The 22,943-nt window shown below is 58.9% G+C and overlaps 1 protein-coding gene across 1 annotated transcript; it reads right to left on the reverse strand.

Annotated features, from left to right (window-relative positions):
- Nucleotides 1–384: 384 nt before the first annotated feature.
- On the reverse strand, nt 385–21,200 carry LOC135408044 (kallikrein-14-like). The gene is made up of 6 exons (XM_064643410.1): nt 21,130–21,200; nt 19,351–19,461; nt 15,104–15,266; nt 10,127–10,374; nt 5,906–6,042; nt 385–560 (listed from the first exon to the last, which is right to left on the reverse strand). Exons 2-6 carry the CDS (start codon nt 19,457–19,459, stop codon nt 411–413), a joined length of 807 nt encoding a protein of 268 aa, XP_064499480.1. The 5' UTR covers nt 19,460–19,461; nt 21,130–21,200; the 3' UTR covers nt 385–410.
- Between the last annotated feature and the right edge of the window lie 1,743 nt (nt 21,201–22,943).

A 22,943-nucleotide genomic window follows, 5' to 3' on the forward strand; every position in this document is an offset into this window, starting at 1 on the left:
CCGGATCCAGTCCATGGTATTTCCCATATCCCAGTTTATTCCTCTCAGTTGCCGATGACCCGTCGGATCCAGTCCATGGTATTTCCCATATCCCAGTTTATTCCCGCTCAGTTCCCGATGACCCGTCGGATCCAGTCCGGTGTATTTCCCATATCCCAGTTTATTCCCGCTCAGTTGCCGATGACCCGCCGGATCCAGTCCATGGTTTCCCATCCCAGTTTATTCCCGCTCAGTTGCCGATGACCCGCCGGATCCAGTCCATGGTTTCCCATCCCAGTTTATTCCCGCTCAGTTGCCGATGACCCGCCGGATCCAGTCCGTTGTTTCCCATCCCAGTTCATTCCCGCTCAGTTGCCGATGACCCGCCGGATCCAGTCCATGGTATTTCCCATATCCCAGTTTATTCCCGCTCAGTTGCCGATGACCCGCCGGATCCAGCCGCTGGCCCGGCACACGTTGGAATAGACCCCGGGCTGCCCCCGGCGGCCGCACACGGCCATGCCCCAGGACACCACGCCCTGCAGGAACCCCCCGCACACCAGCGGGCCCCCGGAGTCACCCTGCGGGCACACGGGGGGGACACGGGTCAGCTGGGAGGGACTGGGAGGGACTGGGACCGATTGGGAGTAATTGGCATCAACTGGGATCAATTGGGATTGATTTGGACCAATTGGGATCAACTGGGGTTAACTGGGATCAACTGGGACCAACTGGGAGCACCTGCACACCAGGGGAGCCCCAGAGTCACCCTGCGGGGACACGGGGGGGACACGGGTCAACTGGGAGGGACTGGGAGGGACTGGGAGGGACTGGGATCGATTGGGATTGATTGGAACTAACTGGGACTAACTGGGACCAACTGGGAGCACCCGCACACCAGCGGGCCCCCGGAGTCACCCTGCAGGCACAACACGGGGCACGGGTCAGCTGGGAGGGACTGGGAGGGACTGGGATCGATTGGGACCCACTGGGATCAATTGGGACTAACTGGGATCAATTGGGACTAATTGGGATCAATTGGGACTAATTGGGATCAATTGGGACTAACTGAGATCGATTGGGACTAATTGGGATCGATTGGGACTAATTGGGATCAATTGGGACTAATTGGGATCGATTGGGACTAATTGGGATTGATTGGGACTAATTGGGATCAATTGGGACTAACTGGGACCAACTGGGAGTGACTGGGATTGATTGGAACTAATTGGGACCAATTGGGACTAATTGGGATCAATTGGGACTAATTGGGATCAATTGGGACTAATTGAGATCGACTGGGACTAACTGGGATCGATTGGGACTAACTGGGATCGATTGGGACTAATTGGGATCGATTGGGACTAACTGGGATCGATTGGGACTAATTGGGATCGATTGGGACTAATTGGGATCAACTGGGACTAACTGGGACCAGTTGGGACTAACTGGGATCAATTGGGACTGACTGGGATCGATTGGGACTAATTGAGACCAACTGGGACTAACTGGGACCAACTGGGACTAACTGGGAGCACCCGCACACCATCGGGCCCCTGGAGTCACCCTGCGGGGACACGGGGGGGACACATCAACTGGGAGGGACTGGGACCGACTGGGACCGACTGGGAGTGACTGGGATCGATTTGGACCCACTGGGATCAATTGGGACCAATTGGGACTAACTGGGATCAATTGGGACTAATTGCGATCAATTGAGACTAATTGGGATCAACTGGGACTAACTGGGACCAATTGGGACTAATTGAGACCAACTGGGAGTGACTGGGAATGATTGGGACTAATTGGGATCAATTGAGACAATTGGGATCAATTGGGACTAACTGGGATCAATTGGGACTAACTGGGATCGACTGGGACTCATTGGGATCAATTGGGACTAACTGGGATCGATTGGGACTAATTGGGATCAACTGGGAGTGACTGGGATTGATTGGAACTAATTGGGACCAATTGGGAGTAATTGGGATCGATTGGGACTAATTGGGATTGATTGGGACTAATTGGGATTGATTGGGACTAACTGGGACCAATTGGGACTAACTGGGACCAAGTGGGACTAACTGGGATCTGCTGGGACTAATTGGGATCAATTTGGACTAACTGGGATCTGCTGGGACTAATTGGGATCAATTTGGACTAACTGGGATCTGCTGGGACTAATTGGGATCAATTGGGACTAACTGGGATCGACTGGGACTAATTGGGATCAATTGGGACTAACTGGGATCGATTGGGACTAACTGGGACCAACTGGGACCCACTGGGATTGATTGGGATCAACTGGGAATGATTGGGACTAACTGGGATCAACTGGGACCAACTGGGAGCACCCGCACACCATCGGGCCCCCGGAGTCACCCTGCGGGGACACGGGGGGGACACGGGTCAGCTGGGAGGGACTGGGAGGGACTGGGATCGATTGGGACCCACTGGGATCAATTGGGACTAACTGGGATTGATTGGAACTAATTGGGACCAATTGGGACTAACTGGGATCGATTGGGACTAACTGGGACTAACTGGGACCAACTGGGATCGACTGGGACTAATTGGGATCAATTGGGACTAACTGAGATCAATTGGGACTAATTGGGATCGATTGGGACTAATTGGGATCAACTGGGACTAATTGGGATTGATTGGGACTAACTGGGATCGATTGGGACTAATTGGGATTGATTGGGACTAATTGGGATTGATTGGGACTAATTGGGATCAATTGGAACTAACTGGGACTAACTGGGACCAACTGGGAGCACCCGCACACCATCGGGCCCCCGGAGTCACCCTGCGGGGACACGGGGGGGACACGGGTCAGCTGGGAGGGACTGGGAGGGACTGGGATCGATTGGGACCCACTGGGATCAATTGGGACCAATTGGGACTAACTGGGATCAATTGGGACTAATTGCGATCAATTGAGACTAATTGGGATCAACTGGGACTAACTGGGACCAATTGGGACTAATTGAGACCAACTGGGAGTGACTGGGAATGATTGGGACTAATTGGGATCAACTGGGACTAACTGGGACCAGTTGGGACTAACTGGGATCAATTGGGACTGACTGGGATCGACTGGGACTAATTGAGATCAACTGGGATCAACTGGGATCAACTGGGACTAATTGGGATCAACTGGGACTAACTGGGATCAATTGGGACTAATTGGGATCAATTGGGACTAATTGGGATCAACTGGGACTAACTGGGATCAATTGGGACTAACTGGGATCGATTGGGACTAATTGGGATCAACTGGGATCAACTGGGACTAATTGGGATCATCTGGGACTAACTGGGACCAATTGGGACTAATTGAGACCAACTGGGAGTGACTGGGAATGATTGGGACTAATTGGGATCAATTGAGACTAATTGGGATCGACTGGGACTAATTGGGATCAATTGGGACAAACTGGGATCGATTGGGACTAACTGGGATTGATTGGGACTAATTGGGATCAATTGGGAGTAATTGGGATCAACTGGGACTAATTGGGATTGATTGGGACTAATTGGGATCAATTGGGACTAATTGGGATCAATTGGGACTAATTGGGACCAACTGGGACTAACTGGGATCAATTGGGACTAACTGGGATCAACTGGGACTAATTGGGACCAATTGGGACTAATTGGGATCAATTGGGACTAACTGGGACCAACTGGGAGTGACTGGGATTGATTGGAACTAATTGGGACCAATTGGGACTAATTGGGATCAATTGGGACTAATTGGGACCAACTGGGACTAACTGGGATCAATTGGGACTAACTGGGATCAACTGGGACTAATTGGGACCAATTGGGACTAATTGGGATCAATTGGGACTAATTGGGACCAACTGGGACTAACTGGGACCAACTGAGATGGACTGGGATCGACTGGGACTAATTGGGATCAACTGGGACTAATTGGGATCAACTGGGACTAACTGGGATCAATTGGGACTAATTGGGATCAATTGGGACTAATTGGGATCAACTGGGACTAACTGGGATCGATTGGGACTAATTGGGATCAATTGGGACTAATTGGGATCAATTGGGACTAATTGGGATCAATTGGGACTAACTGGGATCGATTGGGACTAATTGGGATCAACTGGGATCAACTGGGATCAACTGGGACTAATTGGGATCAACTGGGATCAACTGGGATCAACTGGGATCAACTGGGACTAATTGGGATCAATTGGGACTAATTGAGACCAACTGGGAGTGACTTGGAATGATTGGGACTAACTGGGATCAATTGGGACTGACTGGGATCAATTGGGACTAATTGGGATTGATTGGGACTAACTGGGATCAATTGGGACTAATTGGGACCAACTGGGACTAATTGGGATCAACTGGGACTAACTGGGATCAACTGGGACTAACTGAGATCAATTGGGACTAATTGGGATCGATTGGGACTAATTGGGATCAATTGGGACTAACTGAGATCGATTGGGACTAATTGGGATCGATTGGGACTAATTGGGATCAACTGGGACTAATTGGGATTGATTGGGACTAATTGGGACCAACTGGGACTAACTGGGATCGATTGGGACTAATTGGGATCAACTGGGACTAACTGGGATCGATTGGGACTAACTGGGATCAATTGGGACTAATTGGGATCGACTGGGACTAATTGGGATCGACTGGGACTAACTGGGATCAACTGGGACTAATTGGGATTGATTGGGACTAATTGGGATCGATTGGGACTAACTGGGATCGACTGGGACTAATTGGGATCGACTGGGACTAATTGGGATCGATTGGGACAGACTGGGATCGATTGGGAGTAATTGGGATCAACTGGGATTAACTGGGATCAATTGGGACTAATTGGGATTGATTGGGACTAATTGGGATCAACTGGGACTAACTGGGATCGGTTGGGGTTGACTGGGACCACCTGATCCCACCTGATCCCACCTGTCCCATCCATCCCTCACCTGTCTCTCCATCCTCACCTGTCCCACCTGTCCCTCACCTGTCCCACCTGTCCCATCTGCCCCTCACCTGTCCCACCTGTCCCTCCATCTCTCACCTGTCCCACGTCCCACCTGTCCCACGTGTCCCTCACCTGTCTCACCTGTCCCACCTGTCTCATGTCTCCCACCTGTCCCACCTGTCCCCTCCATCCTCACCTGTCCCAGCTGTCCCTCACCTGTCCCTCACCTGTCTCACCTGTCCCACCTGTCCCTCCATCCCCACCTATCCCACCTGTCCCCCCCCTCCCACCTGTCCCCTCCATCCCACCTCTCCCACCTGTCTCACCTGTCCCTCCATCCTCACCTGTCCCACCTGTCCCTTCCATCCCCACCTGTCCCTCACCTGTCCCTCACCTGTCCCACCTGTCCCACCTGTCCCTCCATCCCCACCTGTGCCCTCCATCCCCACCTGTCCCTCACCTGTCCCACCTGTCCTTTCCATCCCCACCTGTGCCATCCATCCCCACCTGTCCCACCTGTCCTTCACCTGTCCCTCACCTGTCCCACCTGTCCCACTTGTCCCTCACCTGTCTCACCTGTCCCACCTGTCCCATCTGTCCCCTTCATCCCCACCTGTCCCACCTGTCCCTCACCTGTCTCACCTGTCCCTCACCTGTCCCACCTGTCCCTCACCTGTCCCACCTGTCCCTCACCTGTCCCACCTGTCTCACCTGTCTCACCTGTCCCACCTGTCCCACCTGTCCCTCACCTGTCCCACCTGTCCCCTCTATCCCCACCTGTCCCTCATCTGTCCCACCTGTCCCACCTGTCCCCACCTGTCCCCTCCATCCCCTCCATCCCCACCTGTCCCACCTGTCCCTTACCTGTCCCACCTGTCCCCTCCATCCCCACCTGTCCCCTCCCACCCCCACCTGTCCCCTCCCCCTGTCCCAGGTGTGCCTCACCTGGCAGGAGTCCACGCCCCCCTGGGGCACACCTGCGCAGAACATGTTGGGGGTGACGGCGCTGCCGTAGGCGCGGACGCACCTGTCGCGGCCGAACGTCTGGATGGAGGCGCACTGCAGGTCACGGGGCAGGTACGCTGGGACAGGTGAGATGGGGACAGGTGAGACAGGTGAGGGACAGGTGAGGGACAGAGACACACTGCAGGTCACGGGGCAGGTACGCTGGGACAGGTGAGACAGGTGAGGGACAGGTGAGACAGGGGAGACAGGTGAGGGACAGGGGAGGGACAGAGACACACTGCAGGTCACGGGGCAGGTACGCTGGGACAGGTAAGGGACAGGTGAGACAGGGGAGACAGGTGAGGGACAGAGACACACTGCAGGTCACGGGGCAGGTACGCTGCACAGGTGAGACAGGTGAGACAGGGGAGACAGGGGAGACAGGGGGGACAGGTGAGGGACAGGTGGGACAGGTGGGGATGGAGGGACAGGTGGGATGGAGGGGATAGGTGAGACAGGTGAGACAGGTGAGAGACAGGTGGGACAGGTGGAACAGGTGGGAGAGGTGAGGGACAGGTGAGAGACAGGTGGGACAGGTGAGGGACAGGTGAGACAGGTGAGGGACAGGTGAGACAGGTGAGGGACAGGTGAGACAGGTGGGGATGAAGGGGACAGATGGGACAGGTGGGACAGGTGAGACAGGTGAGGGACAAGTGGGACAGGTGAGGGACAGGTGAGACAGGTGGGACAGGTGGGACAGGTGGGACAGGTGGGACAGGTGTCCCTGGAGTCGCACTGCAGGTACCTCCAGGTGAGCGGGTGGTGCCCCAGCCGGACACGGAGCAGTTCATGCCGGGGCGGGGACACCTGGGACACACCTGGGACACACCTGGGGACACCTGGGGGACACCTGGGGACACACCTGGGGACACCTGGGGACACACCTGGGGACACACCTGAGACATACCTGGGGACACACCTGGGATACACCTGGGGACACCTGGGGACACACCTGGGACACACCTGGGACACACCTGGGGACACACCTGGGGACACACCTGGAACACACCTGGGACACACCTGGGGACACACCTGGGGACACACCTGGGACACACCTGGGACACACCTGGAACACACCTGGGACACACCTGGCGACACCTGGGACACACCTGGGGACACACCTGGGGACACACCTGGGACACACCTGGGACACACCTGGACACACCTGGGGACACACCTGGGGACCACACCTGGGACACACCTGGGGACACCTGGGACACACCTGGGACACACCTGGGGACACACCTGGGACACACCTGGAACACACCTGGGCACACACCTGGGCACACACCTGGGACACACCTGGGACAGGTAACACACACCTGGGGGGACAAACACACACCTGGGACACACCTGGGGGGGACAAACACACACCTGAGATACACCTGGGACACACCTGGGACACCTGGGACACACCTGGGGACACTTGGGGACACCCTTGGGAGGACAAACACACACCTGGGACACACCTGGGACACACCTGAGAGGGACAAACACACACCTGGGAGGACAAACACACACCTGGGACACACCTGGGGACACCTGGGACACACCTGGGAGGACAAACACACACCTGGAGGACACACCTGGGACACACCTGAGAGGGACAAACACACACCTGGGGGGACAGACACACACCTGGGACACACCTGGGACACACCTGGGGACACACCTGGGACACACCTGGGACACACCTGGAACACACCTGGGCACACCTGGGACACACCTGACCCCCCCTTCCCCCCCAGGTACCTCCAGGTGAGCGGGTGGTGCCCCAGCCGGACACGGAGCAGTTCATGCCGGGGCGGGGACACCTGGGACACACCTGGGACACACCTGGACACACCTGGGGACACCTGGGACAGGTGACACACCTGGGCACACCTGGGACACACCTGGGGACACACCTGAGGACACACCTGGGACACACCTGGGACACACCTGGGGACACCTGGGGACACACCTGGGACACACCTGGGACACACCTGGGGACACCTGGGACACACCTGGGACACACCTGGGGACACACCTGGGACACACCTGGAACACACCTGGGCACACACCTGGGCACACACCTGGGACACACCTGGGACAGGTAACACACACCTGGGGGGACAAACACACACCTGGGACACACCTGGGGGGGACAAACACACACCTGAGATACACCTGGGACACACCTGGGACACCTGGGACACACCTGGGGACACTTGGGGACACCCTTGGGAGGACAAACACACACCTGGGACACACCTGGGACACACCTGAGAGGGACAAACACACACCTGGGAGGACAAACACACACCTGGGACACACCTGGGGACACCTGGGACACACCTGGGAGGACAAACACACACCTGGAGGACACACCTGGGACACACCTGAGAGGGACAAACACACACCTGGGGGGACAGACACACACCTGGGACACACCTGGGACACACCTGGGGACACACCTGGGACACACCTGGGACACACCTGGAACACACCTGGGCACACCTGGGACACACCTGACCCCCCCTTCCCCCCCAGGTACCTCCAGGTGAGCGGGTGGTGCCCCAGCCGGACACGGAGCAGTTCATGCCGGGGCGGGGACACCTGGGACACACCTGGGACACACCTGGACACACCTGGGGACACCTGGGACAGGTGACACACCTGGGCACACCTGGGACACACCTGGGGACACACCTGAGGACACACCTGGGACACACCTGGGACACACCTGGGGACACCTGGGGACACACCTGGGACACACCTGGGACACACCTGGGGACACACCTGGGACACACCTGGGACACACCTGGGACACACCTGGGGACACCTGGGGACATACCTGGGGACACACCTGGGGACACACCTGGGACACACCTGGGACACACCTGGGGACACACCTGGGGACACACCTGGGACACACCTGGCGACACCTGGGGACACACCTGGGACACACCTGGGACACACCTGGGGACACACCTGGCGACACCTGGGGACACACCTGGGGACACACCTGGGACACACCTGGGACACACCTGGGGACACACCTGGGACACACCTGGGACACACCTGGGGACACACCTGGGGACACACCTGGACACACACCTGGGACACACCTGGGACACACCTGGGGACACACCTGGGGACACACCTGGGGACACACCTGGGATACAACTGGGGACACACCTGGGGACACCTGGGACACACCTGGGACACACCTGGACACACCTGGGGACACACCTGAGACATACCTGGGGACACACCTGGGGACACACCTGGGGACACACCTGGGACACACCTGGGACACACCTGGCGACACCTGGGGACACACCTGGACACACACCTGGGACACACCTGGGACACACCTGGGACACACCTGGCGACACCTGGGGACACACCTGGGACACACCTGGGGACACACCTGGGACAGGTAACACACACCTGGGGAGACAAACACACACCTGGGACACACCTGGGGGGGACAAACACACACCTGAGATACACCTGGGACACACCTGGGACACCTGGGACACACCTGGGAGGACAAACACACACCTGGGACAGGGGGACACACCTGGGGACACACCTGGGGACACACCTGGGGACACCTGGGACACACCTGGGACACACCTGGACACACCTGGGGACACACCTGGGGACACCTGGGACACACCTGGGACACACCTGGGACAGCTGGGGGCACCTGGGGGCACCTGGGACACACCTGAGACACACCTGGGACACACCTGGGGACACCTGGACACACCTGGGGACACACCTGGGGACACACCTGGACACACCTGGGGACACACCTGGGGACACACCTGGGACACACCTGGACACACCTGAGACACACCTGGGGACACCTGGGACACACCTGGACACACCTGGACACACCTGAGACACCTGGGACACACCTGGGGACACACCTGGGACACACCTGGGAACACATCTGGGCACACCTGGGACACACCTGGGGACACACCTGGGACACACCTGGGGACAGGTGGGGACACACCTGGGACACACCTGGGACACACCTGGCGACACCTGGGGACACACCTGGAACACACCTGGGCACACACCTGGGGACACACCTGGGACACACCTGGGGACACACCTGGACACACCTGGGACACACCTGACCCCCCCTTCCCCCCCAGGTACCTCCAGGTGAGCGGGTGGTGCCCCAGCCGGACACGGAGCAGTTCATGCCGGCGCGGGGACAGGTGGTGGCCGGGCGGATGCGCTTCACCTGCGGCCCGAAGCGCACAGGTGAGTCGAGCTGCAGCAGCATGAAGTCGTTGTCGTTGCGCCGGGGGTCGTACCTGGGGTGCACCTGCACCCGCCGCACCCGCCGCACCTGCCCCGAGCCCGCCCGCAGAGACGTGGTGCCCACCAGCACCTGCAGATCCCTGCGGGGACAGGGGGACAGGTGAGAGGGGACAGGTGAGGGACAGGTGAGGGGGGACAGGTGAGGGACAGGTGAGGGGGGACAGGTGAGGGACAGGTGAGGGACAGGTGAGGGGGGACAGGTGAGGGACAGGTGAGAGGGGACAGGTGAGGGGGGACAGGTGAGGGACAGGTGAGGGGGGACAGGTGAGAGGGGACAGGTGAGGGACAGGTGAGGGGACAGGTGAGGGGGGACAGGTGAGGGACAGGTGAGGGACAGGGACAGGTGAGGGGGGACAGGTGAGGGGAGACAGGTGAGGGGGGACAGGTGAGGGGGGACAGGTGAGGGACAGGTGAGGGACAGGTGAGGGACAGGTGAGGGACAGGGACAGGTGAGGGACAGGTGAGAGGGGACAGGTGAGAGACAGGTGAGGGACAGGTGAGGGGCAGGTGAGGGACAGGTGAGGGGCAGGTGAGGGACAGGTGAGGGGCAGGTGAGGGGACAGGTGAGGGGGGACGGGGACAGGTGAGGGGACAGGTGAGGGGGGAGGAGAGGGACAGGTGAGGGACAGGTGAGGGGACAGGTGAGGGGACAGGGACAGGTGAGGGACAGGTGAGGGACAGGTGAGGGACAGGTGAGGGGCAGGTGAGGGAGAGGGACAGGTGAGGGACAGGTGAGATGGGACAGGTGAGACAGGTGAGGGACAGGTGAGGGGCAGGTGAGGGGACAGGTGAGGGGGGACGGGGACAGGTGAGGGGACAGGTGAGGGAGGACGGGGACAGGTGAGGGGACAGGTGAGGGGGGAGAGGGACAGGTGAGGGGACAGGTGAGGGGGAACAGGTGAGATGGGACAGGTGAGGGGACAGGTGAGGGACAGGTGAGTGGGAACAGGGACAGGTGAGGGGGGAGAGGGACAGGTGAGGGACAGGTGAGGGACAGGTGAGGGATAGGGACAGGTGAGGGGGGATGGGGACAGGTGAGAGGAAAGGTGAGGGGACAAGGACAGGTGAGAAGGGACACGTGAGGGGACAGGTGAGGGACAGGTGAGGGGACAGGTGAGAGGGGAGAGGGACAGGTGAGATGGGACAGGGACAGGTGAGAGGGGACAGGTGATGGGACAGGTGAGGGGGGACAGGTGAGGGGGGACAGGGGAGGGACAGGTGAGGGGACAGGGACAGGGACAGGTGAGATGGGACAGGTGAGGGACAGGTGAGGGGACAGGGACAGGTGAGGGGACAGGTGAGGGAGAGGGACAGGTGAGGGACAGGTGAGGGGCAGGTGAGGGACAGGTGAGGGGGGACAGGGACAGGCGAGAGGGGAGAGGGACAGGTGAGGGACAGGTGAGGGGGGACAGGGACAGGTGAGGGACAGGTGAGGGGACAGGTGAGATGAGACAAGTGAGGGGTTGAGGGGGGACAGGTGAGATATCCCAAGAGTGTCCCCACCTTTCCCCAGGTGTGCCCAGGTGTGTGTTCACCCCCCCCCGGTGTATCCCAGGTGTGTCCCAGCTGTCCCCAGGTATCCCAGGTGTATCCCAGCTGTTCCCTGCTATTCCCAGGTGTGCCCAGGTGTGTGTATGAGTCCCCCATCTGTCCCCAGGTGTGCCCAGGTGTGTGTTCCCCCCCCCCAGGTGTATCCCAGGTGTGCCCCAGTGTGCCCAGGTGAGCTCCCCATGTCCTCAGGTGTAGCCCAGGTGTGCCCAGGTGTGTGTTCACCCCCCCAGGTGTGTCCCAAGTGTGTCCCAGCTGTCCCCAGGTGTATCCCAGGTGTGTGTTCACCCCCCCAGGTGAGCTCCCCATGTCCTCAGGTGTAGCCCAGGTGTGCCCAGGTGTGTGTTCACCCCCCCAGGTGTGTCCCAGGTGTGTCCCAGCTGTCCCCAGGTGTCCCCAGATGTGTGTTCACCCCCCCAGGTGAGCTCCCCATGCCCTCAGGTGTATCCCAACTGTATCCAGGTGTACCCCAGGTGTGTCCCAGGTGTGTGTTCACCTCCTCCCCAGGTGTCCCCCAGGTGTGTCCCAGCTGTCCCCAGGTGTATCCCAGGTGTGGCCAAGTGTGTCTGAGTCCCCCAGGTGTGCCCAGGTGTACCCAGGTGTACCCCAGGTATCCCAGGTGTGCCCAGGTGTATCCCAGGTGTCCTCAGGTGTCCCCAGCTGTCCCCAGGTGTGTTTTCACCCCCCCAGGTGTATCCCAGCTGTACCCAGGTGTGCCCAGGTGTCTCCCAGGTGTGTCCAGGTGTCTCCCAGGTGTACCCCAGGTGCGCTCACCTGAGTGGCTGCCTGCAGTGGGCGGCCGTGAGGACCCAGCGGCTGTGAGTCCCCCAGGTGTGCCCAGGTGTACCCCAGGTGTGTGTCTGAGTCCCCCAGGTGTGCCCAGGTGTGCCCATCTGTCCCCAGGTGTCTCCAGGTGTATCCCAGGTGTGCCCAGGTGTGTGTTCACCCCCCCAGGTGTATCCCAGGTGTGTGTATGAGTCCCCCAGGTGTGCCCAGGTGTATCCCATCTGCCCCCAGGTGTATCCCAGGTGTGCCCAGGTGGTGTGTAGGTGTATCCCAGCTGTCCCCAGGTGTATGTAGGTGTGCCCAGGTGTGCCCAGGTGTATCCCAGGTGTGCCCAGGTGTGTCCAGGTGTCCCCCAGGTGTACCCCAGGTGCTCTCACCTGAGTGGCTGCCTGCAGTGTGTGGCCGTGAGGACCCAGCGGGTGTGTCTGAGTCCCCAGGTGTGCCCAGGTGTGTGTTCACCCCCCCAGGTGTGCCCAGGTGTGCCCAGGTGTATCCCAGGTGTATGTAGGTGTATCCCAGGTGTGCCCAGGTGTCTCCCAGGTGTACCCCAGGTGCTCTCACCTGAGCGGCTGCCTGCAGTGTGTGGCCGTGAGGACCCAGCGGGTGTGTCTGAGTCCCCAGGTGTGCCCAGGTGCCCCCAGGTGTCCCCCAGGTGTGTGTAGGTATATCCCAGGTGTCCCCCAGGTGTGTGTAGGTATATCCCAGGTGTCCCCCGGTGTGTGTCTGAGTCCCCAGGTGTCCCCAGGTGTGTGTTCACCCCCCCAGGTGTGCCCAGGTGTGCCCAGGTGTGCCCAGGTGTATCCCAGGTGTGCCCAGGTGTGCCCAGGTGTATCCCAGGTGTGCCCAGGTGTATCCCAGGTGTGCCCAGGTGTATCCCAGGTGTGCCCAGGTGTGCCCAGGTGTATCCCAGGTGTACCCCAGGTGTCTCACCTGAGCGGCTGCCTGCAGTGCGCTGCCGTGAGGACCCAGTGGGTGTGTCTGAGTCCCCAGGTGTGTGTAGGTGTGCCCAGGTGTCCCCAGGTGTATGTAGGTGTATCCCAGGTGTGTGTAGGTGTGCCCAGGTGTCCCCCAGGTGTATGTAGGTGTATCCCAGGTGTGCCCAGGTGTGTCTCACCTGAGCGGCTGCCTGCAGTGCGCGGCCGTGAGGACCCATCAGGTGTGTGTTCACCCCCCCAGGTGTGCCCAGGTGTACCCCAGGTGTCTCACCTGAGCGGCTGCCTGCAGTGCGCTGCTGTGAGGACCCATCAGGTGTGAGTCCCCCAGGTGTGTATGAGTCCCCAGGTGTCCCCAGCTGTCCCCCAGGTGTGTGTAGGTATATCCCAGGTGTCCCCAGGTGTGTGTATGAGTCCCCAGGTGTACCCCAGGTGTCTCACCTGAGGGGCTGCCTGCAGTGCGCCGCCGTGAAGACCCAGCAGGTGTGAGTCCCCCAGGTGCGCCCAGGTGTGTGTAGGTGTCCCCAGGTGTGTCCCAGGTGTGTGTCTGAGTCCCCAGGTGTACCCCAGGTGTGTGTTCAGCCCCCCAGGTGTCCCCAGGTGTGTGTATGAGTCCCCAGGTGTCCCCAGGTATATCCCAGGTGTGCCCAGGTGTCTCACCTGAGCGGCTGCCTGCAGTGCGCGGCCGTCAGGACCCATCAGGTGTGTGTTCACCCCCCCAGGTGTACCCCAGGTGTCTCACCTGAGGGGCTGCCTGCAGTGCGCGGCCGTCAGGACCCAGCGGGTGTGTCTGAGTCCCCAGGTGTGTGTAGGTGTCCCCAGGTGTGCCCAGGTGTGCCCAGGTGTGTGTATGAGTCCCCAGGTGTCCCCAGGTATATCCCAGGTGTGCCCAGGTGTCTCACCTGAGCGGCTGCCTGCAGTGCGCGGCCGTGAGGACCCAACGGGTGTGAGTCCCCCAGGTGTGTATGAGTCCCCAGGTGTGTGTAGGTGTCCCCAGGTGTGCCCAGGTGTCTCACCTGAGGGGCTGCCTGCAGTGCGCCGCGGTGAGGACCCATCAGGTGTGTCTGAGTCCCCAGGTGTGCCCAGGTGTGTGTTCACCCCCCCAGGTGTGCCCAGGTGTACCCCAGGTGTCCCCAGGTGTCTCACCTGAGCGGCTGCCTGCAGTGTGCTGCCGTCAGGACCCAGCGGGTGTGTCTGAGTCCCCAGGTGTGTGTAGGTGTCCCCAGGTGTGCCCAGGTGTGCCCAGGTGTGTGTATGAGTCCCCAGGTGTCCCCAGGTATATCCCAGGTGTGCCCAGGTGTCTCACCTGAGCGGCTGCCTGCAGTGTGTGGCTGTGAGGACCCATCAGGTGTGTGTTCACCCCCCCAGGTGTGCCCAGGTGTGCCCAGGTGTCTCACCTGAGCGGCTGCCTGCAGTGTGCTGCCGTCAGGACCCATCAGGTGTGTGTTCACCCCCCCAGGTGTGCCCAGGTGTGTCCCAGCTGTGTGTATGAGTCCCCAGGTGTACCCCAGGTGTACCCCAGGTGTGCCCAGGTGTGTCTCACCTGAGGGGCTGCCTGCAGTGCGCGGCCGTCAGGACCCACTGCGCGGCCACGAGGGACCCCCCGCAGAGGATCTGCCCCCGCTTGGTCAGGGCCACCTGGAAGGGCCGCTGGGCCACCGAGCAGGGCCGGCCCCCGATGATCCGGGACTCGTCCTCCTCCGGAACTGCGGGGGGACACAACCGGAAGTGGGGGGGGCGGGGGACCGGAAGTGGGGGAGACACAACCGGAAATGGGGGGAACCGGCCGGGAATGGGGGAACGACAACCGGAAATGGGGGAAAACCGGCCGGGAATGGGGGAAATACACACGGAAATGGGGGGGAAACCGGCTGGAAATGGGGGAACAACAATCGGAAATGGGGGGAAACCGGCCGGAAATGGGAGAAACACAATCGGAAATGGGGGAAAACCGGCCGGAAATGGGAGAAACACAATCGGAAATGGGGGGGAAACCGGCCGGAAATGGGAGAAACACAATCGGAAATGGGGGGGAAACCGGCTGGAAATGGGGGAACAACAACTGGAAATGGGGGAACAACTACTGGAAATGGGGGGAACGACAATCGGAAATGGGGGGGGGACACAACCGGAAATGGGGGAAAACCGGCCGGAAATGGGGGGAAACCGGCTGGAAATGGGGGAAAACACACCCGGAAATGGGGGAAAACAACTGGAAATGGGGGAAAACCGGCCGGAAATGGGGGAAATCGGCGGGAAATGGGAAACAACCGGAAATGAGGGAAAACACCCGGAAATGGGGGAAAACCGGCCGGAAATGGGGGAAATAGGCCGGAAATGGGGGGGAAACCGGCCGGAAATGGGGGAACAACAACAGGAAATGGGGGAAAACCACCTGGAAATGGGGGAACAACAATCGGAAATGGGGGAGACACAACCGGAAATGGGGGGAAACCGGCCGGAAATGGGGGAAATGGCCGGCAACACACCAGGAAATGGGGGAAAACACACCTGGAAATGGGGAAACAACATCCGGAAATGGGGGAAATGGCCGGGAAACACACCAGGAAATGGGAAACAACAACCGAAAATGGGGGAAAACACACCCGGAAATGGGGGAAAACCGGTCGGAAATGGGGGAAAACACCCGGAAATGGGGGAAACAATGGGAAACACACCCGGAAATGGGAAACAACAACCGGAAATGGGGAAACACAGCCGGAAATTGGGGAACAACAACTGAAAAGGAGGGGGAAACGGCCGGGGAACACACCCGGAAATGGGGGGAAATGACTGAAAAACATCTGGAAATGGGGGAAACGGGGGGAAAACACCCAGAAATTGGGGAAAACGGCCAGAAACACCCGGAAATGGGGGGGAAATGGAGGGAAACAGGGGGAAATGAGGGCAAAACACCCAGAAATTGGGGAAAATAACTGGAAACACCCCGAAAATGGGGGAAATGGAGGGGAAACACCCAGTAATGAAAGGAAACGGCCGGAAAACAGCCGGAATTGGGGGAAGTGGCTGGAAAACACTCTGAAATGGGAGGAAATGGAGGGAAAACATCCAGAAATGGGGGGAAAATGACCGGAAAACATCCGGAAAAGGGGGAGAAATGGAGGGAAATGGGGGGGGAAACACCCGGAAATGGGGGGAAATGGCCGGAAAACATCCGGAAATGGGGGAAAATGGAGAGAAATGGGGGGGAAATGGTGGGAAATGGGGGGAAATGAAGGGGAAATGGTGGGAAATGGGGGAAAAACAATGGGAAATGGAGAGAAAAAAGGTGGGAAATTGGGGAAATGAGCCCGAAATGGGGGGAAATGAACCCAAAATGGGGGAAATGAGCCCGAAATGGGGGGAAATGAACCCAAAATGGGGGAAAACAAAGCGGAAATGGGGGAAATGAACCTGAAATGGGGGAAATGAGCCTAAAATGAGGGGAAATGAGCCTGAAATGGGGGGAAATGAACCCAAAATGGGGGAAAACAAAGAGGAAATGGGGGAAATGAACCCAAAACAGGGGAAATGAGCCCAAAATTGGGGGAAAGAAAGAGGAAATGGGGGAAATGGACCTGAAATGGGGAGAAATGAACCCAAAATGGGGGAAATGAACCCAAAATGGGGGAAATGAACCAAAAATGGGGGAAATGAACCTAAAATGGGGGGAAATGAACCCAAAATGGGGGGAAACAAAGAGGAAATGGGGGCAAAACAACAGGAAATGGGGGAAATGACCCTGAAATGGGAGAAATGAACCTGAAATGGGGGAAATGAACCCAAAATGGGGGAAATGAACCTGAAATGGGAGAAATGAACCTGAAATGGGGGAAATGAACCCAAACTGGGGGAAATGAACCCAAACTGGGGGAAATGAACCCAAACTGGGGGAAATGAACCCAAACTGGGGGAAATGAGCCCAAAATGGGGGGAAATGAACCCTAAATGTGGGGAAATGAACCCAAAATGGGGGGAAATGAACCCAAACTGGGGGAAATGAGCCTGAAATGTGGGGAAATGAACCCGAAATGGGGGAAAACAAAGAGGAAATGGGGGAAATGAGCCCGAAATGGGGGAAATGAACCCAAAACAGGGGAAATGAACCCAAAATGGGAGAAATGAACCTGAAATGGGGGAAATGAACCCAAAATGGGGGGAAATGAACCCGAAATGGGGGGAAATGAACCCAAAACAGGGGAAATGAACCCAAAATGGGGGAAATGAACCCAAAATGGGGGGAAATGAACCCAAACTGGGGGAAATGAGCCTGAAATGTGGGGAAATGAACCCGAAATGGGGGAAATGAACCCAAAATGGGGGGAAATGAACCCAAAATGGGGGAAATGAACCCCAAATAGGGGGAAATGAACCCAAAATGGGGGAAACAAAGAGGAAATGGGGGGAAATGAACCCAAAATGGGAGAAATTAACCCAAAATGGGGGAAATGACCCCAAAATGGGGAAAATGAACCCGAAATGGGGGGAAATGAGCCCAAAATGCGGGAAAACAAAGAGGAAATGGGGGCAAAACAACAGGAAATGGGGGAAATGAACCTGAAATGGGGGGAAATGAACCCAAAATGGGGGAAATGAGCCCAAAATGGGGGAGATGAACCCAAACCGGGGGGAAATGAACCCAAAATGGGGGAATTGAGCCCAAAATGGGGGAGATGAGCCCAAACCGGGGGGAAATGAGCCCATTCCCGTGTCCCCTCCCCCCTCCCCGTGTCCCGGTTGGGACACTGGAATTCTCCGGCGGGACCGGTTTGGGATCCGGGAGCCGCCCCCGCCCGGAATTCCCGATCCAAGCCGGGGCGGGGACGGATCCGCCCCTCCCCCTCCCCCCCCTTCCGCCGCCCCTCCCCCCGCCGGCCCCGAGGGTTTGGGTTTTTTTTTTTGGGGAATAAACCCTTTGGATCCATCCCGGGATTCTCCAAGCGGGAATTCCCACCGGGAAAACTGTTCGGGGGGGGAGGGGGGGGAGGGGCTGATCCCGGAGGGAATTTTTCCGGCCGGTTCGGGCCCTTCCCGGCGGGATTTGGGGGATTCCGGGGGTTCGTCCCGGGTGGATTTGGGAATTCTGGATTCGTCTTCCCCCCCCCCCCCCAAGATTTGGGAACTCCAGGGTCGTCCCTGAGGGGGGTTGGGAATTCCGGATTGATCCCTGCTGGGATTTGGGAATTCCAGATTCTTCCCTCCTGGATTTGGGAATTCTGGATTCACCCCCGAGGGGTTTGGGAATCTCGGATTGATCCCTGCTGGATTTGGGAATCCTGGATTGATCCCTGATGGGATTTGGGCATTCGGGATTCACCTCAAGGGGGTTGGGAATCCTGGATTGATCTCTGCTGGATTTGGGAATCCTGGGCTAATTCCTGATGGATTTGGGAATCCTGGATTGATTCCTGACATATTTGGGAATCCCAGATTGATCCCTGATGGGATTTGGGAATTCAGGATTCACCCCGAGGCCCCGAGGGGTTTGGGAATCTCAGATTGGTTCCTGAGGGATTTGGGAATTCCAAGCTGATCCCTGCTGGATTTGGGAATTCTGGATCCTTCCCTGCTGGATTTGGAAATCCCAGATTGATTCCTGATGGATTTGGGAATCCCGGATTGATCCCTGATGGGATTCGGGAATTCAGGATTCACCCTGAGGGGTTTGGGAATCTCAGACTGATTCCTGATGGATTTGGGAATCCCGGGGGAATTTTCCCGGGATTTCTCTCCCTCCCCGTCGTTCCCAACATTCCCAACATTCCCAACATTCCCGCCGTTCCCACTCACGCTCCTCGCCGGCTTTCCCGGCCGCCTGAGCCCGGAGGAATCCCGGGAAGAGGAGGAGGAGGAGGAGGAAGATCGTTGGGATTTGGGCTCCGCGTCCATCCCGAGCCATTCCTGGCGGGAAAAAAAACCGGGATCAGCCCCTCCCCCCATCGGGAATGTGCCTTGGGATGATCCCGGGGGGATCCCGGGCCCGGGAGGGGGGGGGAGGGGTAACGATCCGGGACTGGGAGGGACTGAGAGGGACTGGGATGGAACTGGGAGGGGACTGGGATGGAACTGGGAGGGGACTGGGAGGGACTGGGAGGGGACTGGGAGGGACTGGGAGGGGACTGGGAGGGACTGGGAGGGACTGGGAGGGGATTGGGAGGGACTGGGAGGGGATTTGGGGGGGACTGGGATGGACTGGGAGGGACTGGGAGGGACTGGGAGGGGATTTGGGGGGGACTGGGATGGACTGGGAGGGACTGGGAGGGACTGGGAGGGGATTTGGGGGGGACTGGGATGGACTGGGAGGGACTGGGATGGATTGGGAGGGACTGGGAGGGGATTGGGAGGGACTGGGATGAACTGGGAGGGGATTGGGAGGGACTGGGATGGATTGGGAGGGACTGGGAGGGGATTGGGAGGGACTGGGAGGGGATTGGGAGGGACTGGGAGGGGACTGGGAGGGACTGGTATGGACTGGGAGGGACTGGGAGGGGATTGGGAGGGACTGGGAGGGACTGGGAGGGGATTGGGAGGGACTGGGAGGGACTGGGAGGGGATTGGGATGGACTGGGAGGGACTGGGAGGGACTGGGGGAGACTGGGAGGGGACTGGGAGGGACTGGGAGGGGATTGGGAGGGACTGGGAGGGACTGGGGGAGACTGGGAGGGGACTGGGAGGGACTGGGAGGGGATTGGGAGGGACTGGGATGAACTGGGAGGGGATTGGGATGAACTGGGAGGGGATTGGGAGGGACTGGGAGGGACTGGGAGGGGACACCCCCGGTGGGGGGAGGGGCTGGAATCGCTCCTCCTTCTCCCGGGATTTTTGGGATTTTTGGGCCCGCGGGAAGGACCGAAAGGCGCCGGGAATTCCGCGGGAACAGCGCGGGAAAAGCGGGATCGTCCCGGTGGATCCTTGGGATCCTTGGGAAAGGAGCGGGGGGGGGGGGGGGGGGGAAGGGATTTTTTTGGGAATAAAGCCGCGGATTCCGCGTTTTCCCGCGGCCTTTGGATCCAGCCCGGGATTTCCCGGGAGCCAGCCCGGGATTCTCCGACCGGGAATTCCCGCCGGGAAAACTGGTCGGGGGGGGGGGGGGGGGGGGGAAACGATCCCGGAGGGAATTTTTCCCACCGGTTCGGGCCCTTTCCCGGCGGGATTTGGGGGATTCCGGGGGTTCGTCCCGGGTGGATTTGGGAATTCTGGTTCCCCTTCCCACCCCCCCCCCCCCCAGGATTTGGGAACTCCGGGACCGTCCCTGAGGGGCTTTGGGAATTATGGGATTGATCCCTGACGGGATTTGGGAATCCCGGATTGATCCCTGCGGGGGGTTTGGAATTCCAGATCGACCCCTGTTGGGATTTGGGAATCCCGGATCGATTCCTGCCGGGATTTGGGAATTCCAGATTCTTCCCCTGCCGGGATTTGGGAATCCCAGACTGATCCCTGATGGGATTTGGGAATCCTGGACTGATCCCAGCCGGGGTTTGGGAATTCTCAAATTCCTCCCCCGTCGGGATTTGGGATCCCCCCTTGCCCCCCCCCAAGGAATTCCCGGGAATTCCAAGGACTCACCTGCCGAGAGGGAGAGAGGCCGGAGCCGGGAAAGGCGGGAAGGGGCCGGGCCGGGAATATTTATCCCGGGAATGAGGAGGAGGAGGAAGAGGAGGAGGCCGAAGGTGACTCAGGGGCCGCTCCCGCCCTTTGATGTTCCCGAGGGAAGCGGCGCCGGGAATTCGGGAATGAGGAGACGCCCGGGATGGGCGGGGGGGGCAATTCCAGAGGCACCCGGACGGGCGGGAAAGGCGGGAATGGGAGGGGAGGGGAGGGGAGGGGATGGGATTGATGGGATGGGATGGGGTGGGATGGGATTGATGGGATGGGATGGGATGGATGGGATGGGATGGGATGGGATGGGATGGATGGGATGGGATGGGATGGGATGGGATGGATGGGATGGGATGGGATTGATGGGATGGGATGGGATTGATGGGATGGGATTGATGGGATGGGATTGATGGGATGGGATTGATGGGATGGGATGGGATGGGATGGGATGGGATGGGATTGATGGGATGGGATGGGATGGGATGGGATTGATGGGATGGGATGGGATGGGATGGGATTGATGGGATGGGATGGGATGGGATTGATGGGATTGATGGGATGGGATTGATGGGATGGGATGGGATGGGATTGATGGGATGGGATGGGATGGGATTGATGGGATGGGATGGGATGGATGGGATTGATGGGATGGGATTGATGGGATTGATGGGATGGGATGGGATGGGATGGGATGGGATTGATGGGATGGGATGGGATTGATGGGATGGGATGGGATGGGATGGGATTGATGGAGATGGGATGGGATGGGATTGATGGGATGGGATGGGATGGGATGGGATGGGATGGGATTGATGGGATGGGATGGGATGGGATTGATGGGATGGGATTGATGGGATGGGATTGATGGGATGGGATGGGATTGATGGGATTGATGGGATGGGATTGATGGGATGGGATGGATGGGATTGATGGGATGGGATGGGATTGATGGGATGGGATGGGGATGGGATGGATGGGATGGGATTGATGGGATGGGATGGGATGGGATGGGATGGGATGGGATTGATGGGATGGGATGGGATGGGATGGGATTGATGGGATGGGATGGGATTGATGGGATTGATGGGATGGGATTGATGGGATTGATGGGATGGGATGGGATTGATGGGATGGGATTGATGGGATGGGATGGATGGGATTGTTGGGATGGGATGGGATTGATGGGATGGGATGGGATGGGTTGGGATTGATGGGATGGGATTGATGGGATGGGATGGGTTGGGATGGGTTGGGATGGGATGGGATTGATGGGATGGGATGGGATGGGATGGGTTGATGGGATGGGATGGGATTGATGGGATTGATGGGATGGGTTTGATGGGATTGGTGGGATGGGGATGGGATGGGATGGGTGGGTTTGATGGGATGGGTTGATGGGATGGGATGGGTTGGGTTGGGATTGGGATTGATGGGTGGGTTGATGGGATGGGATGGGGTGGGATGGGATGGGATGGGTTGATGGGTGGGATTGATGGGATGGGATGGGTTGATGGGTTGATGGGTGGGTTTGATGGGTGGGGATGGGTTGATGGGGTTGGTGGGATGGGTTGATGGGATGGGTTGGGTTGGGATGGATGGGTTGATGGGTTGGGTGGATGGGGTGGGATGGGTTGGTGGGTTGGGTGGGTGGGGTGGGTGGGATTGGTGGGATGGGTTGTGGGGTGGGTTGGGTGGGGTGGGGTTGGGTTGATGGGTGGGGTGGGTGGGTGGGGTGGGGTTGGTGGGATGGGTGGGTGTTGGGTGGGGTGGGATGGGTGGGG

Source organism: Pseudopipra pipra, unplaced genomic scaffold (assembly GCF_036250125.1).
Source record: "Pseudopipra pipra isolate bDixPip1 unplaced genomic scaffold, bDixPip1.hap1 HAP1_SCAFFOLD_142, whole genome shotgun sequence".
In the NCBI taxonomy this organism is placed as follows: Eukaryota; Metazoa; Chordata; class Aves; order Passeriformes; family Pipridae; genus Pseudopipra; species Pseudopipra pipra.

Coding starts and splice junctions, on each gene's coding strand:
- LOC135408044 (XM_064643410.1), bottom strand. CDS start 19,459: ATGGCTCGGGATGGACGCGGAGCCCAAATCCCAACGATCTTCCTCCTC. Junction 15,267..19,350: donor CGGGAAAGCCGGCGAGGAGC/GTGAGTGGGAAC, acceptor GTCCCCCCGCAG/TTCCGGAGGAGGACGAGTCC. Junction 561..5,905: donor GGGGCGTGGACTCCTGCCAG/GTGAGGCACACC, acceptor GTGTGCCCGCAG/GGTGACTCCGGGGGCCCGCT.